This window comes from Pongo abelii, chromosome 12, assembly GCF_028885655.2.
Source record: "Pongo abelii isolate AG06213 chromosome 12, NHGRI_mPonAbe1-v2.0_pri, whole genome shotgun sequence".
In the NCBI taxonomy this organism is placed as follows: Eukaryota; Metazoa; Chordata; class Mammalia; order Primates; family Hominidae; genus Pongo; species Pongo abelii.
This window is the reverse complement of record NC_071997.2, coordinates 68,469,520-68,487,896: the sequence shown is the minus strand read 5'-3', so window position 1 is coordinate 68,487,896 and position 18,377 is coordinate 68,469,520. Positions and strand designations below refer to the sequence as shown.

At 35.9% G+C, this 18,377-nt stretch overlaps 1 protein-coding gene across 4 annotated transcripts in view; it reads right to left on the bottom strand.

The window, feature by feature from the left end:
- The window catches only part of VPS54 (VPS54 subunit of GARP complex), a 118,231-nt gene that overhangs the window by 17,712 nt on the left and 82,142 nt on the right, over positions 1-18,377 (bottom strand). For all 4 annotated transcript variants that reach the window (XM_024242742.2, XM_054547447.2, XM_054547446.2 and 1 more), the window contains 8 exons: positions 12,463-12,592; positions 11,698-11,879; positions 11,135-11,247; positions 8,128-8,191; positions 5,426-5,531; positions 4,470-4,557; positions 3,783-3,904; positions 3,588-3,668 (listed from right to left, as the gene is read on the bottom strand). In XM_024242742.2, the coding sequence (XP_024098510.1) occupies positions 3,588-3,668; positions 3,783-3,904; positions 4,470-4,557; positions 5,426-5,531; positions 8,128-8,191; positions 11,135-11,247; positions 11,698-11,879; positions 12,463-12,592 (886 nt within the window). The remainder of the gene's footprint in view (positions 1-3,587; positions 3,669-3,782; positions 3,905-4,469; positions 4,558-5,425; positions 5,532-8,127; positions 8,192-11,134; positions 11,248-11,697; positions 11,880-12,462; positions 12,593-18,377) is intronic.

The window sequence follows — 18,377 nt, the reverse complement described above, 5'->3', positions numbered from 1 at the left end:
TACATGATAAAAGGAAAGCAATCCACACATATTATCTCATTAATACAACCTTATGAAGTAGGCTCCACTATTATCCTCATTTAGAGGCAGAAACTGAGGCTTAAGGAGATTAATAATTTGCCCAAGGTCCTTCAATAGCTAGTATGTGACAGACATGGGATTTGAATTTAGGTTTACCTGACTCCAAAACCCTGACAATGAATTGCCTTAAGATTTCTACCAACATGTTTGCTTATGCTGCTATCTCAGAGATCTCTTCTCCTCAACTTCATTTGCTCTCATCTTATCCTTAAAAGCAAAATTTATATGCATGCCTCATTCATAAAGCTTTCCCAGATCTCCTTCACCAGCTGACACCATCTCTTCCAAAGCCTTAAAAGCTCCAGCACTAAATTAGCTCCTTATTTATAACACTTTACATATATCCTACATCCTGTCATAGTTATTGATGTACCTCCCCGACAAATATTTTGCTATTGGAGGACAAGATCAAAGGCTTATTCACCCTTGTGTATCCCTGATACTGAACATAACAGTTTATATTAATACGTAACTTACAGAATGAATGAATAAATGAATGAATGTGGTTGGAACATTAGTCTAGCTGTTAGTATAATTAGATATTGTTTCATCCTACCCAGGCAATGGTACCCTTACTTATTAGCTGCCCTTTTTTTTTTTGAGACGGAGTCTCACTCTGTCACCTAGGCTGGAGTGCAGTGGCACGATCTTGGCTCACTGCAACCTCCACCTCGCAGGTTCAAGCAATTCTCTGCCATAGCCTCCGGGTAGCTGGGATTACAAACACCCACTACCATGCCCGGCTAATTTTTGTATTTTTAGTAGAGATGGGGTTTAACCATCTTGGCCAGGCTGGTCTTGAACTCCTGACCTCATAATCCACCCACCTCGGCCTCCCAAAGTGCTGGGATTACAGGCGTAAGTGACCACGCCCGGCCGCTTTTTTTTTTTTTTTTTTTTGAGACAGAGTTTCACTCTTGCTGCCTAGGCTGGAGTGCAATGGTGCCATCTCGGCTCACTGCAACCTCTGCTTCCTGGGTTCAAGCAACTCTCCTGCCTCAGCCTCCTGAGTAGCTGGGATTACAGGTGCCCACCACCACGCCTGGCTAATTTTTTTGCATTTTTGGTAGAGACAGGGTTTCACCATATTGGCCAAGCTGGTCTCGAACTCCTGACCTCAGGTGATCCACCTGCCTCAGCCTCCAAAAAGTGCTGGGATTACAGGATTGAGCCACCGTGCCTGGCCACTTATTAGCTTCTTAGAATCAACCCATATGTTATTGTGTCATCCTTTCCTAAAATTATATTTTCAGATAAGAACATGAAAGGTTAAAAACTGAAAGGCAAACCCAAACCAAACACTGTCTGCTATTTTGATATTAATTAAAAACAGGGTCAAACTCCTGAGCAACACATGAAAGCAAACAGAACAGGGAGTGGCAAAGAGAGACTTGTTAACACAGGAAGAATGTAATATGCCAGAGTAATAGGAAAAGTCATCAATGGAGAAGATACTAGAGAGAACATTATGTTATAAAAGCCTGACCATAGTCTTCAACAGGTCAATGATATATATTTTTTTAAATGAGGAGGGGGTTGTTCCAGTTTATAAGACTTAAGAGACGTAATAACCAAATGCAATCTGTGAACCGTGTAGAAGCCTTTGTCCAAACAAATTATTATGAAAAGACATTTTTGGGACAATTAATAAGTTTCAAATAGGAGAATAAATATTAGATGATTTTGAGGAATTATCAGTTTTGTTAGGTGTGATAATAGTGTGGTTATGTAAAAATGTTCCTAGTTTTTAAAAATGCATACTTAGGTATTTAGGGATAAAATACCATAATGCCTCAAATTTATTATAAAATATTTTAGCAAAAAAGGCAAATTGTTAATAACAAACATAGGTGATGCATACATGAGAAGTTCATTAAACAATTCTCTTTTTTCTTTACAGAAAAAAAAGTAAGTTGTCATAGGAAAAAGTCTATAGTCACTGTGACAATTCTTATTCAAAAACTCTGTGGATGACCAAAGTGACAGACTAAAGTCAGAGTTTTAAGAGTACTAGCACATCTTTGGTTTTTCTTCATTGTATTCCACAGCCTATTAATAGTTCCACTATTTTTGTTTGTTTGTTTGTTTTAGAGACAGGGTCTTGCTCTGTCACCTAGACTGGAGTGCAGTGGGGTGATCACAGCTCACTGCAGGCTGGAACTCCTGGACTCAAGCATAGTTCCACTATTCCCAGCCTAGTTCCACTATTTAACATATATTCTATTCTCCACTGTTAGCTGCTTACAGTCTTCTACCTTGTTAGATGTTAAGTTTCTTGAGAGCAGATACAATATGTTACCGACTTTTGGTACACAGAAGAATGCTGTGTATCAAAAAGGAAACTGGTAGAACAGAATTGCTTTTGAATGTAGCTTGTACTTGGCACCCGTGAAGAAAATAAAGCATCTCTAAACAGTAATCTTTCTCCCTTCACAACTAGAAACTAATTTAAATAGGCATAACATAGCATAGGTATGTTTGTACATAAATACAAATTCCTTAAGCTTCTTAAAAGTGAAGCATAAAACACCTGTATTACCAACTACACCAGAGGGGTAGTGTAGTCTGGGGATTCCTGGAAGTCAGAGACCCTTTCCAGGAATCTGGGAAGTAAAAGCTGCTTTCATAATAATATTATTAATAAGATGTTATTTATCTATTTTACTCTCATTCTCTCATGACTGAACAGTGGGGATTTTTAGATGACTTGTGATATCATTATTCTGAAGGCTAATAGAATATGTGTTTGAGTAGTCTTGTGTGAGTGAACGGACACCACTTTATCTTGCCCTTTTGATTCTTATGTACCTGCTGTTCCTGCCATTTTGGAATCTGAAGGATGCAAGTAGGATAAAAAGCAAATCAAAGTTCTTTGCTATTAAGGTTACTCCAAATATGATCTTGGACAGACAGTATACACTGAGTAAACTTTCAGACTTTCAAGTTGCGAAATTTTGGCTTTCCCCCTAAGACGTGAATTGAAAAACTTAGGGAAAGGAAAGAGTGAAAGACAGATCAAGAGTGATTGGGGCTGACTAAAATGACATTTTTCTGAAGATACTCTCCCAGTATAATTGCGAATTCTTTGGGGAACACTGCTTCATTTAATGACATATTGGGAATGAAAAACAAACAAGAAATGAATGTTGAAACAAATTAACATAAAAATACTTCTGCATAGGGTTTCTACCATCCTTAGACTCATCTCTCCTACTCCTGCCAGCCCCTTAGAATAGCAACTGTTTTGGAAATCTGAAAATTTTGTTGAGTTGTTTTCTAAACCCTGAATAATTTGTTAGATAACTGCAGGTTAGACCACTATGGGTGGTCTTGGCCACAGCACATGGTCACATTTTCCTGAAAAAAAATTTTAAATTCTACTAATTGGTAAATATCCTATGAAAGTTTAGATTATCTTTTCACAGCTTAATTTATAAAGTACTCCTTATAAAATAGAACATCATAATGCCTTTGAACAAAGTCTAATAATTTCTATAAATCATTACCTTAGATAACAGCTTGTCAAATAAGCTATCCATTATCGCTACAAGCTTAGCTGATATTTCAGCTATGTGATCATGGTAGTCCTGCAATGAGAAATGATAATTGTATTTTTAAGTCCCTGCGACACATTTAAAAAATACTTAACAATTAAGGATCTAAACTTATGAAACTCCAATAGAAAATATATGAAAAAGTACCTTAGTGATATGATCAAAATGCCTAAGCATGCTATATTGCTTAGGTGGTAGTCGAGCTTCAAAATGAGCCCGGATCACAGGAATGTAGTGCACAATTAACTGCAAACATCGTGAAGAAAGAGCTGAAGATCCAGGGAGTAGATATATAATGGAGAAATTAAAAAAAAAAAAAAAAGGTATTAGTTGATTTTAATTACAAATCAAATCAAATAAAAAACATCACTTATAAAGATCCAGTTTATTTCATAAATGAAGAGCACTATGGCAGAAGGCAACATATTTCATTTTGTCTAATAATTTGATACTGAATAATGTAATGAACATGCTGCTTTCACAAAGGACTCAAGTTGTGAGTATTATCAGTATCACAATAACAAGACAACTGATTCTCTTCTGACATTCAGATACCTTTCACCCCGAAATACTTTCTACACATTATATCTTAATATTTTCTAGAGTGGTGTAACTTCCAAGTAACTTATACTTGGAGGGGAAATGCATCGTAATCTTTTCCCCATGGTTAGTTTCTTCAGTGATAAGTATACATAAAAGAGTAAGTAGCATTTATTTTTAGAGTAATGCCACTTTGGTTACAGCCAAGAAAACATGAGGTATAAAAAAACATGATGAGTACAGTGACATCACTGTTAACACTTCAGCAAGTGAATTAAATGCAAGAATCCATACCCAAATTTTTTGTAGTTATCGTTTTTAGTCCAACAACTTGCAGTGCACCAGCTCCGAGAACTAACTGACAACTTCTTGAATTGAAGTACTAACAAAAGAAGGAGAAAAAAAACCCAAAATTTATTAAAAACTATTCTTTACATCCTGGCAACGTGCTGTTATAAAAATACATTCCCCTTTCCTCTCATCCAATGGCCAAATGAATTATCTAGTAGAAGCAATTAGTATCTACTTAATGAAAAAGAAATGAGAAGGGGAGATTCTAAATGATAATATTTACTGATAAGAAAAAAGTTGAAAAATTCTAAAAATCAGTTCGCAGAAATTAATCTTTAATTTGCATGTACAAAACAAATTCGGTTTCAGTCATTCTTGTTGGGAAGTCCTATTTTCAAAAGTTATAAAAATCTTTCTTGGCTAAAACATGACAACTCAAGTCAGAACATAATTAATAGATTAGAGGTTTGAAAAAAATAATAAAGCCTTTCCTCTGTACTGGTAGTTTAAAATATCTCAATATGAAATGGCTGAATAAAATCATCACGTTTTCATTTTATATCAATGGCTCTGAAAGAATGATGCAAGAAAAATCTCTAACCTTAGTGAGATGAATTTTGTAAAGTTCAGTGAATTCCTTCCATGCACATTTGAAGCCAGTCCAGGTTTTTTGACCTAAGTGGCCTCAGTCATGGTTCAGCACCTAACGAACAAATCATCTCCTGTCTCCAATGTCATTAACAACTCTATGGGTGAATGAGGATCACTAACTGTGGAGTAAGAAGGAAGCAGGCAGCCTGTTTCCAATAACATGTTGTGATTCAACCACAATCAAATGTTATAAAACTAATGTCTTAAAGTTAATTTGACCTTGAAATGTCTTTGAGTTAAGATTAGTCACACCCTAATGTATTAATTCCTCGAACAATTTTTCCATAATGGAGTGAAGTCATACACACCTTCAATAAATCTGACAGACGAGTAAGCATGTCAGTAGTAACAGATGGGATGTTATCCACACACTGGCAATATTCAAGGATAATTCTTATTAACAGCAATACGGTTCTACAAGAAAAGAAAAATGGCCGAATAGGAAATCAAAACAAGAAAAATCAAAAGGATTTGGCATATAAAAATCAAATTACTTAATGGCACAAAGGATCTCTGAGAATATAATGATCTTGGTAACTATGTTAAAGTATGTGTTTTACCTACTAGTACAGCGGTTCTTGACTAACAGAAGACAAGAGAGGTGTCTAGAATGCAAAATTTAAAGAGGCCCTTACTCTGTGCAATTGCAGGATCAGCTTGCACAACACTGAGAATGAGTGGCTCCTTAAATTCTGTACAACAGGCATAATACTCTCTGTATGAAATTCTTATTAAGTAAGGGAGTCACTTCAGTAAGACAGGTATTGCATTCATTAGCCAATTCAGAAACACTGACAAAAAGCCTATCCAGTGTTTCTGATTACCAGCATAGTAGGTCCTCCATCATAACTAATGAATTGATGAAGAAAACCTAGTCCAGATTTTCTTAGTGAGATGGCAAAAAAAAAAAAAAAAAATCTATAATGGCTTCTAAGGAAAACATGTCTCCTAAGAATTTTATTGGTAGGTCACAAAAGGTTCTCTGGCCGGGCGCGGTGGCTCACACCTGTAATCCCAGCACTTTGGGAGGCCAAGGCAGGCGGATCACTGGAGGTCAGGAGTTCGAGACCAGCCTGACAATGGAGAAACCCTGTCTCTATTAAAAATTCAAAATCAGCTGGGCGCGGTGCTGCACATCTGTAATCCCAGCTACTGGGGAGGCTGAGGCAGGAGAATCGTTTGAACCTGGGAGCTGGAGGTTGTGGTGAGCTGAGATCATGCCATGGCACTCCAGCCTGGGCAACAAGAGCGAAGCTCCAACTCAAAAAAAAAAAAAAAAAAAGTTTTCCAAAGATGATAAAGTTAAAGTTATCACCTCCATAGTAGGACAAATCACACGTTGAAAAGACACACTACTGGGAGGTTAAAGAAGATTGAAATTAAGTAGAAAGCCATTCATCATAGGATATCTAAGTTCAATGAGATGCTCAGAAATAAGATCTACGTAAAATAAGGATTTATAAGAGCCTGAAGGATATCAGGAACTAATGATTCAAGAAAGATGGTGTCTAGCCTTTATAACAGCTTGTCAGACCATATATGCATACTGGTCTCTATGCTTATTTCTCCTAGAGTCTGCCTAAATGAGCATGAGTCCATTGCTTATCTTTTGTAATTGTCTCTCAGAAGTTGTAATAGTTCTCCTTTAGCCAGGGAATTTAGTTTTTTGGCAACAGACTCTTTGCCTAAAGAGCCAAAAGCAAGATGGCCAGAGGGGACCATATCTATCAAGCAAGTGAAGAGTGACCAGATAACCAGTAGTTAACGAGGGAAATCATAACTAGATTGAAGGGATGGGATTACAGGGAGACTGAAGAAAGCTTTCCCCTACCAGAAACAGGGAAGGACTCCAGAAGAGAAAACAATGGAGGCTTTAGTTTAGAATGTGTGGACTTCAGGTATTTGAATACAGATACAGAAAAAGGATTAATTCTATACATACTTTTTGAGTGCTTATTATGGTGCCAAGAAAAATAAAAACGGTAAGACCTGATCTCTACCTTTGAGGAATTCAGAGTCAAATTAGAAGACATATACATAAATAAATAATTCTATTATACTATGGTAAGTGCCATGATTGAGGGACATAGAATTACATTCTTCCCGGAGGGGGTGGCCATTTCAAAAAACACTTGACAAGAAGAAAAGTGAAAAAGAATGCTGGGCTAGATACTGGCAGTTAGACCTAGATTCTAATTCTGACTCCATTTAGGTCACTTGAACCACTTAATCTTCTAAGCTTCCATTCTCATAGTGGAGAAAGGAAATAATAATCCCCAATATCTTTATTTTACAATGTAGTTGTAAAGATCAAATGAGATCACATATATATGAAAACACTTAAGCTGTGAAATACTGTTAAAGAATATGAAGATATATTTTAATTACCAATTTAATAAAAGACATAGTACTAGACAAAAAAAGATGGAATTTGTATGCTTCTCAGTTAACTTGAATTTGAGATACTTTTATTGGTAAAAGATATAGTGAATCAAATGATGCCAATGAGAATAACTACCAACAACTATCAACTTATTAGGTGCTAGACCTGTGCTAAATGCTTTACACGAATTACTTAATTTTCACAATAATTCTGTGTATAGTTCTATTTTCCACATTGTGTGGGCTCCAGAGTTCACAATTTAAACTACTATGCTATAATACACTCTAAGAAAGCAACGGAAGAAAAGATAGAAAGAGCCTGGGATAGTAATAATATCATGGATCCACTACAATTACTCTTGGGTTGTCTAGATTTCTTGTTATATGAGAAAAATCAAGCTTTTTGTGTTAAGCCAGTGTAGTCCTTAACAATGTATGCTACAGAGGAGAGAAGATAAAGAAATCCATAAAGTTTCCTTTAAGTTCTTTGCAGGATTTAAAATAGTTAATCCAAATTTAACATTGTTAAAATTGTTAATCCAAAATTTCCAATTCACTTCAAGGGAGAACTAGAAGACTTGTGTTTTAAATAGTTGACTCAACTACTAAAGAAAAATGTGTCACTCACCCAACAACTGCATACTGTTGTCCCTCGACAATAAGAACTTCAGCTGGTTTCCTTTCTTCTGTGGCTACAGAGTAAAGCAAATAAACAAGAGAGACAAGAGTACCAGATGAAACAAAATAGAGAAAAAGCTGAAGAAGATAATTCCTGTTTAAGGCCTAAAACTCTCATTTCTGAAAATAAACATCTACTTCCTGGGAAACTATATGGCACACAGTAAATAAAGTACACTGGAAGTTGGAGAGATTTGGATTTGAGTACCAGTACTACCAATTACTGGATACATGACTTTGGGGCAATTATTTAACCTCTTTGAGTATCACTATCTGTATCTATTAAATGTGGACAACAATATCTTTCAGGGTTGCTGTTAATGGTAGAAATAATTATCACAAATTGCCTATCCCTTAGGGCTGGCACAAGGTAAATGATCAGCAAATAGTTTTTAAAAAAGTTATTAGTTTTGGAAAGGCAGAACTAGCATTTAAATTGGTTGTCTTCACTATTATCATTATAGAATACAAGTTAATTTCTAAATTTGATGGAAAGATTATATATTTAATACTTCAACCCAGAAGTTACTTTATTTTCAGCATGTGATATTTCTTTAAACAAAATTCAGCATATTGAGGTGAAAAGAACAGTGGACTGGATTTTATCCTGGATACGCCAAATTGATTAGATTACCATGGGCAACTCATTATGCTTCCCTAAGCTTCAAATCCCTTTGGGATTTGTAAATATATTTGACTATTTGAGAGCTATATATATTCCAATCACAATTTACAATGTATGTCAGACGTATATTTTTTGAGGTTAAGGACTGTGTCTTCATTACTTCTCTATATTACAGAGAAGTGGCATAGCATCGTAGAAAAGACAAATGGCCCTAAAGTCAGTCTGCCTGGATTAGAATCCCAGCTCTACCACTTCCTAGCTATGTAACCTTAGACAAGGGCTTAACCTCTTTGTGCCTTAGTTTCTAAAGCTGTAAAATAGTAATACTAATAATGTCTAGCTCATGGACCTGTAAATGAGATAACACATGTAAAATACTTAGAACAAAACAGTGTAAGTAAACACTCAATTAATATTAGCTGCTATCCATTAACCTTCATTTCCCCAATGCCTAGCTGAGTGGATAGTAATCCAATTAATATATCATGGATAAATGGGTAATAATCCAGGATCCTTAACTTGAAAAGAACTAGTAAAATGTTAATGGACTTCTAATAGCATACACCTATGCTATCCAGAGAGGGAAAAAAAGACTGAGACGAAGCAAGGTATGTAAGAGAAACCTCCTACCATCAATATCCTCCAAAGAAGTGAAAATAAATAGTTCACGTTTCAAACAAAATACATGATTAATTCAATTATTCCACATTTATGATTTTAATTCAGAAATCATTCTGTTTGCTTAACAGTGGAATCAAAAGACCATGAGCTGTTCAGGGACAGAAAACATATCCTAGTCATCTAGCACAGCACCTCACATAGAGGGAAGTCAATTAAATATAGCTTGAAAGACTAGATGAGTAATAAGTCTTATAATTTTAAACTAGTGATTTAGAGTGGTCAGAGTGTTTTATTTTTCCATCAGCTCTTGCTACTTGAATGCTTTAGTTGTGCCAATATCATACAATCAATTAGAAAACTCTACCACCCAATGCTATTACCTATTAAAAACTGTCATATGACAAAAATTTACTTAATTCCTTCAATTCTTCTCTCTGCCCTATATCAACTCATCTATTTTATACTTGTCCTTAACCCTCTTCCCGTTGTCACAGGGGCAGAAGTAGTAGCCTTTCTCTTCAACTCTGGATTCGATTCCATGCACCTTGCCCCGTAAATCACCCTCTCTCTCTAACTTCTTTAGCTACTATTTCATCACTCACTTTTCCTGCACAGCCAAATCTGTTGAAAAAGTAGGCTATACTTCTCTACCCTTCCTCCCTTTTCCAGTTACTAAGCACTGAACTGCAATTTGACTATCACTCCACTGAATTACTGAGATTGCAAATGATCTATGTATCAAATTAATGGTTAGTGTTTGTGTTTTACTCAAGTCTTTCTCTGGTAGTCTAGTTGCATTTTGTGCGAATGTGAAGTATACAATTTAAAAATATTTCTGTGTAGAAATTTAAAACTTTGATTAAATGCATAAAATTTGAAATAGTGCAACTACTTTCTCTATTAGAAATACTCAAGAATTTCGTAATTGTAAATCTTATAGGATTATTATAAATAAATTTACATTATTATCACATGATGACTCCACCTGAACTAGGGTACAAAAATATTTCCCAGCCATCTCTTCCACATGAAAACTCTCTCATCACTCTACTTCTATGTTCTAGATTTCTCCCTGCCTCTCTGGTTCTTCCTTTTTTGTCTCCTTCATGGTTTTCTTTCTTTACATTTGGGTTTTTGCTATCATGTAACTATATTACTTGTGATTGCTTATGTATTTTTTGGTTTTGTTCATTAGACTTAGCCTCTTTAAAGCAGAGTTACAGCTGTTATCTCTGTCTCAATTCTGTCTCAATATAGGACACAAAGTAGAAGCTAACTAGTGCTTACTCAACACATGTATGTAAACAATATGGTATAGTAGCTAAGAACATAGCTATGAAATTATATAAAGCTGGTTTCAAATCTCAACTCATCATTTGTATAAAAATTCCTTAACCCTTCTGAGCCTCAAGCCTCCTCACTGTTACACAAAGAAACAATAGTACCTGTATCACAGATCGTTGTGAGAATGAACTGGAGTAATGCATGTAAAGAACATGGTCCAGTGTCTGACATATGGTTATAACACACAATAAATATTTGAAATAATTATTATAAATTACCATAGTTTTCCTGTCAAGTATTTTACTAAGCTGGAAATATTGGTTCTAGCTTTGAAATAGGCATTGTCAACTAAAGAAATATTAAGCATTAATACAAAATAAATAAACAATATAAAATTGAAAGAGAATGTGTGAATGAATACACATACCTCCTGATTTTTTTTCAGGTAAAGCAATCTTCCCATCTGATAGAGAATCAACAAGATCCTGAAATTCTGCAGGAACATCTGCTTGCTTCCAGCGCTCATTGTCTAAGAGGAGGCTAGTCCACAGTAAAGAGAAAAGAAGGTAAACTTTAACATCTCAATACCATCTTCCTTGGTTTAAAAGAAAAGGAAGAAGAGCTGAGTGAGAACATAAGACTTAAAAAGTGCTGAACACTTTAATAAGCAGGACCAATACTTAGAAAATAGTTCCCTTTTTATATCTCGGCCTAAACAAAAAGAATGATTAAACAATTTACTTAACTTTGAGTGGGAACAAAAGTCAACTTACTGAGGATCTTCCTGATAAGTACTTTAATAGAAGTAAACATTTTAACTCCACTTTGAAAAGCCAAGAAATGTGATTTTAATTCCACAATCTGCCTTTAATTAAAAAAACCTTTATCAGGCATTTTCACTGGCCAATTAAGTTTCTTCTTTTAAATATAACTGTGTTTCACAAAGAAAAATGAAAAAATCAAACAACAGAATGGACATGGTGATGATACCTGAGCTTGGTTTTTCTCTCTTCATGAAACCTATTTACAAACTTAATAGCTTGGCTCTGAAGTGCTCCAAGTAATGACGTGCTTTTTCTTCCACAGATCTGTTCGGTGTCTAAAATGAATGTTTCCATTAATCTAGAAAGTGTTATGAATTCCATGGAATTTAGCTTCTCAAGAAAACCATCCTAAATTTTAATACAAAAATCATGAGAGTTAGTGTAACACCAAATTGAGTTATGAAACCAAGTTAGTTTAACAATTATTATAATATATATATTTTTTATTTTAATAATATTTCCCAATACTTCAGACCCAGAAAGTGAGCATGAAATGCTTAAGAGGTCCAAATTTGATTCTGATCCCTTTATAACTAATATAGTAGTTCAAATGAATTTAGGTCATACTATAAAATTTTCACAATGTTGGAGTTTTATTATAAACTTGTTTAACTACATATTTTAGGTATACATATATACACGTACTATATATGTAAAACAACATTAATTTCAAATTAGTTATTAACATATATTTCAAAATAAGTCATTTAATCATTTATCTGAAAATAATGCTTTAATAATTCCTATTCATTTTATTTAGATTACTTCATATCTCAGCATCTCCCTAGTAGACCACATCAGTGGTAACACTGACTTTATTAAATGTTAAAAATATAATATGCATTATGGGGAACACAGGAAGCAAAGACATAATTTCAGATCTTCAAAATTATTATGTATAAAATATATAAAGCTTTATGAAAATAACTACCTTTGCTCTTGACATGAGAAATTTGACAGCTCGATCATGGCATATATCTGAGGCACTACATAATAATTCCTGGATATTATTTGCCAGCTTTCCTAGCTCTGAGTCAGTTAATTTCATGTCTTCACTGACCCTGAAAATGACAAAATAAGATTTAGTCAGGGAAAGCTGTAAACACAGTATTCTCCATAGGTGACCTATCAATAGGAAGGATGAAAAAGCTGTAAAATTCACATTTGAAGAAAAATTCTATGATGTACCAAATATCTTATAGTTTTTATAGTGAAACATTACTTAAACATGCTCAGATAATACAACTATTATCTATATTATTATTTGTTTCGAGACAGGGTCTTGCTCTGTCACCCAGGCTGGAGTGCAGTGGCACATTCACAGCTCACTGAAACCTCAAACTCCTAGCCTCAAGCAAACCCCCTACCTCAGCCTCCCAAGTAGCTAGGACTACAGGTGTGCACCACCACACCCGGCTAATCTTTTTTGAAAATTTTTTGTAGAGACACAGTCTTGCTACAATGCCCAGGGTGGTCTCAAATATCCCTGGCCTCAAGCAATCCTCCCACCTTGGCCTCCCAAAGTGCTAGGATTTACAAGTGTGAGCCACTGTGCCCATCCACAAATGTGTTTTATCATAACCTTAAATAAGAATTTTCATTCTCCACTGTAGTATTTTCAACACTTGGTTCAGACTCCGATTGGAAAGTCTGCAGAAACTATAGCAAAATTAAATTTTTAGATTAGGTACAAGGTAGTAGCTATGTCAGGGGACAGTTGTGCATAGGCACCTAGGATGATACAGTGGAAGCAAGAAGAGGGAAGGAATGTTATTTCATGACAAACAGGCTCTCTTTTTACTTATAATTATGAATGAGTATAAATATTCAGTTCCACTGAACTAATATTTACTAAGCATTTACCACGCTTAAGTGCTAGGCACTAGAGGGAATATAATAGGTTGCTGCTTTCAAGGAACCTAAACTCAAAGAGGAGTATTTATAAGACATAATGTACTTTTTTTCAATTTTAAGAGGAAATGTAAAACTTTCTGTTTTTAAACATTTTCCCCCAGGGGCATATATAAAGACCAATGATTCCATGCCATCAGTTCAGTTTAGTTTTACCATGAGCCAAGTGAAGTACCTTAACCTCATTTTTCTCTTTTTCAGTTGAATTAAAATACTTTTCAAAGATACTACAAAGAGGCTCTCGTGTATATTACTTTGAGGCAAACTACCATTCTAATTGGTTATGGTATTAAAGAAGGTTATTACCTGCTATCCTACAAAATCATAATATCACCAAATGTGTTTACTAATGCTTCAAAATAACAGAGGAATTAATATTCTTAAAGTACTCTCAGAAACATTATCTTGTTTCATTCTCACACTCTGAGGTAGGTAGATAAATAACCACCTATGGAGGAGAACACTGAATCTTAGAAAGTTAAAGTGACCTATTCAAGGTTAGAATATTAAGAGAGTAGAACTAGAACCTAGAATTAGTCTACTTCTAATCAAGTAAGCTTCCTCTGCTCCGACATTTCTATATAAACAGTCTAGTAGTATCTCAAAACAGAATACCTGCAAAATTCTTGCTTAAATTTCAAAGTCAACTTTACTACTGAAGTAAATTTTTAATTCCTGAAACATTACTTAAAATTTCCCCCATGTAACAGAATGATTAAGGAATTTGAAACTCTTGGCAATATGCTACCAATTCACAAAAATATAAACAGAAAATAGCAAATAAAAACAACTCAAGTCCTTAAAAAAAAAAAAAAAAGAGTGAAATAATCCAAAAAGCCCCAAGTTAGTTTTTTAAAATAATTTCATTCATTGTAATTCTGCTTTTAAAAACATTTTTTAGGGCCGGGGCGTGGTGGCTCACGCCTGTAATCCCAGCACTTTGGAAGGCCGAGGTGGGCAGATCATGAGGTCAGGAGGCCGAGCCCATCCTGGCTAACACATGGTGAAACCCCGTCTCTACTAAAAATACAAAAAAATTAGCCGGGTGTGGTGGCGGGCGCCTGTAGTCCCAGCTACTTAGGAGGCTGAGGCAGGAGAATGGCGTGAACCTGGTAGGCAGAGCTTGCAGTGAGCCGAGATCACACCACTGCACTCCAGCCTGGGCGAAGGAGCGAGGAATAAAAAAGAAAAAAAAAGTATTTTTTAACTTCAGTTAGATCTCTACCTTTCACATCAATAGGAAAAAAGCAAACGAACTCAAACATAATCCAGCAATTCTACTTCTGGGTATATATCCAAAATAACTGAAAGTAAGATCTCTAGGATTTATATGTACACTCAAGTTCATAACAGCACTATTCAAAATAGCCAAGACGTGGAAGCAACCCAAGTGTCCACTAATGGATGAACAGATAAACAAAATGTGATATATACATATACATCTTGTATGTATATATCACATACATGTGAATGGAATATTATTCAGCCTTAAAAAGGAAGAAAATTTTGATATATGCTTCAAACATGGATGAAACTTGAGGACATTATGCTCTGTAACTCTAACATTTTCCATTGTTTTTCTTTTCCTATTTCCTGCCTAGAAAAGTATTTCCTATTTTGTGCCATATTTGCATTGCAATAAACTTACAAAATTGCAGGTTATTTTGAAGTAAGAAAATAGGGAAAATCTACCACTAACAAAGTTAAAACGTCAGACATATTTTTGCATGTTCTATATCAGTGATTCAATTATATACCGCAAAAACACTTGCTACAGGAATAGTCAGAGCCATTGTATGAAAGAACTAGTTAGACTCACACATGTAAGTATACTCAATTCATTGCCCCTTTGGGTTGGGTAGTTCCCAGACATTTATGTGCCTACTGAACACAGAAAGAACCATCTACAGAACCTATGCTTCATGCTGTAGGAGGATGTGATTGGGGAAAGCCAGAGAAGGTTCAACGTATAAAGTGAGCCACAATGGAGGTAGGAGGGGAAGGATAAAAACTGTGAGAATGCATCCAGTTTAAAAGGATCTCAAATGGTGTGGCAGAAAGCTAACTATCTTTCAGTATCTGTTCTCTCTTTTGCCACAATGACAGCTCTAGCTGGGCAAATAGTCCACAAGCTAAAGACATTTCTCAAGCTTCCCTTATAGCTAGACATAGTCATGTAATTATCCTGGCCACTAGGATGTGAGTGGAAGTAATAAGTGCGAATTCTGGATTGTGTTGTTTTTAAAAAGAAAGACTAAAATACAAACAAATCTATGTGAAGGTAACAGAGAACTAACAAATCTAAAATGTATATGGATTTGTAAAAGACCAAGAAGAGTTGAGGCAATCCTAAAGAAAAAGTAGGACAAATTAATCTCCCAGATATTAATATGGATTAAAAAGCTACAGTTGTTGGGCATGGTGGTTCATGCCTAGCACTCTGGGAGGTTGAGACAGGAGGATCACTTGAGGCCAGGAGTGACCAGCCCGGGCAACATAGTAAGACCCCATCTCTACAAACTAATTGTTTAAGAAAACAAAAGCTATAGTAACTACAGTAACTATGACAATTTTCCTTAATGGTACTGGTGTAAAGACAGAAAAATGAACGAAATAGAGTCCAGAAACAGATACACCTATCTGAATATTTGATTTACGGCAAGAGTGACATTATAGAGCAGTAGGAAAGACAACCTTTTCAATAAATGGTGCAAGGTCAAAAACATATCCATATGGGAAAAAAATCTTAACCCTCATACTAAACATAAAAATCAATTCTAGATGGACTGTAGGTCTTAATGTGAAAAAGACAGTAACAAAGTTTCTAGACAGTAACCAGAAAATATCTTCAAGTCTTTAAGGTAGGGAAAGATTTCTTAAACAGGACACAAAGAAGCATAAATCATAAAGGAAAGTAATGAATCATAGAATTATATTAAGAACTTTTGTTCACCAAAAAACCCAATAAGAGTGAAAAGTCAATACAGAAAGTGGGAGAAGATATCTGCAATATGGACAACTGGCAAAAGGCTTGTGCTGACATAATATAAATAACCTTCACAGATCAAGACAAACCAACAGAAAAATGGGTAAAGGCCTTGAATAGGCACTTCATAGAAGAGGATATCCCAGAAGCCAATGAATGTATGAAAAGGTGCTCTCCTACCAATCGTCAGGGAAATAAAATTACTACACTTGCGACATACCCAACAGAATGGCTAACATGTAAAAGACTGACAATATTAAGAGTGAAGGAAGATGTGCAGTGACACAAACTGTTCCACACTTCTGAGGGGAGCGTAAATAAGTACAACCACTTTGAGACATTGTTTGGCATTAGCTAAATTGACCATTCACATACTTTGTTTCCAGATATATATTCAACAGGAATGCTTGTAACATGTGCATCAAAGGTATCTAGAAGAATGTTCGTGACAATCCAAAATGAAAATAACCCAAATCTTATCAAAAGTAAAATACATACATACATTGTGGTGTATCATAAAATGGATTATTTGTACACAAAAAATAAAATCACTGCTACATGCAACAACCTGGATAGATATCACAACTGTAATGCTGAACGAAAGAAATCAGAGACAGAAGAGCAAATATATTATTCCATTAACATACAGTTTAAAAACTGGAAAAACCAATTGTTTTAATGGATTCCTATGGGAAGGAGTAGTGTAGTATTACAGCGGCAAGAGGGGCTTCTGAAGAGCTGATAAAGTTATAGTTCTTGAGGTGGGTGACAACTACACCAACACATTCACTTTGTGCTAGTTAACTGAGCTGAGCACTTTATAACTGCTACATTTTCCCATATGTGCCTTATGTTCCAAATGGGTCATAAAAGGGCTGAGAGGAAGATGAATACAAATGATACTTGAAGCTGGAAGGTGGGCTTAGTTCTACCCAAATTACATGGCTGTTGTTAAAATGTTTAACAAGCAAAACAAAGTAAGCAAGGTATCAGCCCTTTGTCCTCTCCTTCCTGCTGCTACGGATGAAAATGAAATGCTAAAAGCTAGAACAGCCACCTTAGACACATATGGAAACTACACATGAGAATGGTAGAACTGTCTTCGCAGCTGACCATCTCCTACCTCTGAAATGTTACATGAGAGAAACAAAATTTTACATTGTTTAAGCTACAGAGTTTTTACATCTCTTTTTATAGCAGTTTCAGACTGCACCCTAACTAGTAAACGTGAAAATAATAGCCTGAACACGGAAGAAACTTTATTAATATATAGCTCAGAGTTTGGTTTGTTTGTACTCAAGAGCAGTGTTATAGTTGACTTTATGCTGTAACTGTGACCTTTATAAGCTCCAGGACCATAAGTTGATTTACATAAAGTACTGAGTTGACTGGTCGCTCCCAAGATGGCTGAATAGCAACAGTTCTGGTCTACAGCTCCCAGCGAGATCGACACAGAAGACGGGCGATTTCTGCATTTCCAACTGAGGTACCTGGTTCATCTCACTGGGACTGGTTGGACAGTGGGTGCAGCCCACCGAGGGTGCGCTGAAGCAGGGCGGGGCATCACCTCACCCGGGAAGCACAAGGGGTTGGGGGATTTCCCTTTCCTAGCCAAGGGAAGTTGTGAGTGACTGTACCTGGAGAAGTAGTACACTCCTGCCCAAATACTGTGCTTTTCCTATGGTCTTTGCAACAGGCAGACCAGGAGATCCCCTCCCATGCCTGGCTCGGCAGGTCCCACACCCACGGAGCCTTGCTCACTGGTAGCACAGGAGTCTGAGATCCACCTGGGATGTGAGAGCTTGGTGGGGGGAGAGGCGTCTGCCATTGCTGAGGCTTAAGTAAGCATTATATGCTCAGAGTGTAAACAAAGCAGCAGGGAAGCTCAAACTGGGCAGAGCACACCGCAGCTCAGCAACGTCTACTGCCTCTCTGGATTCCACCTCTCT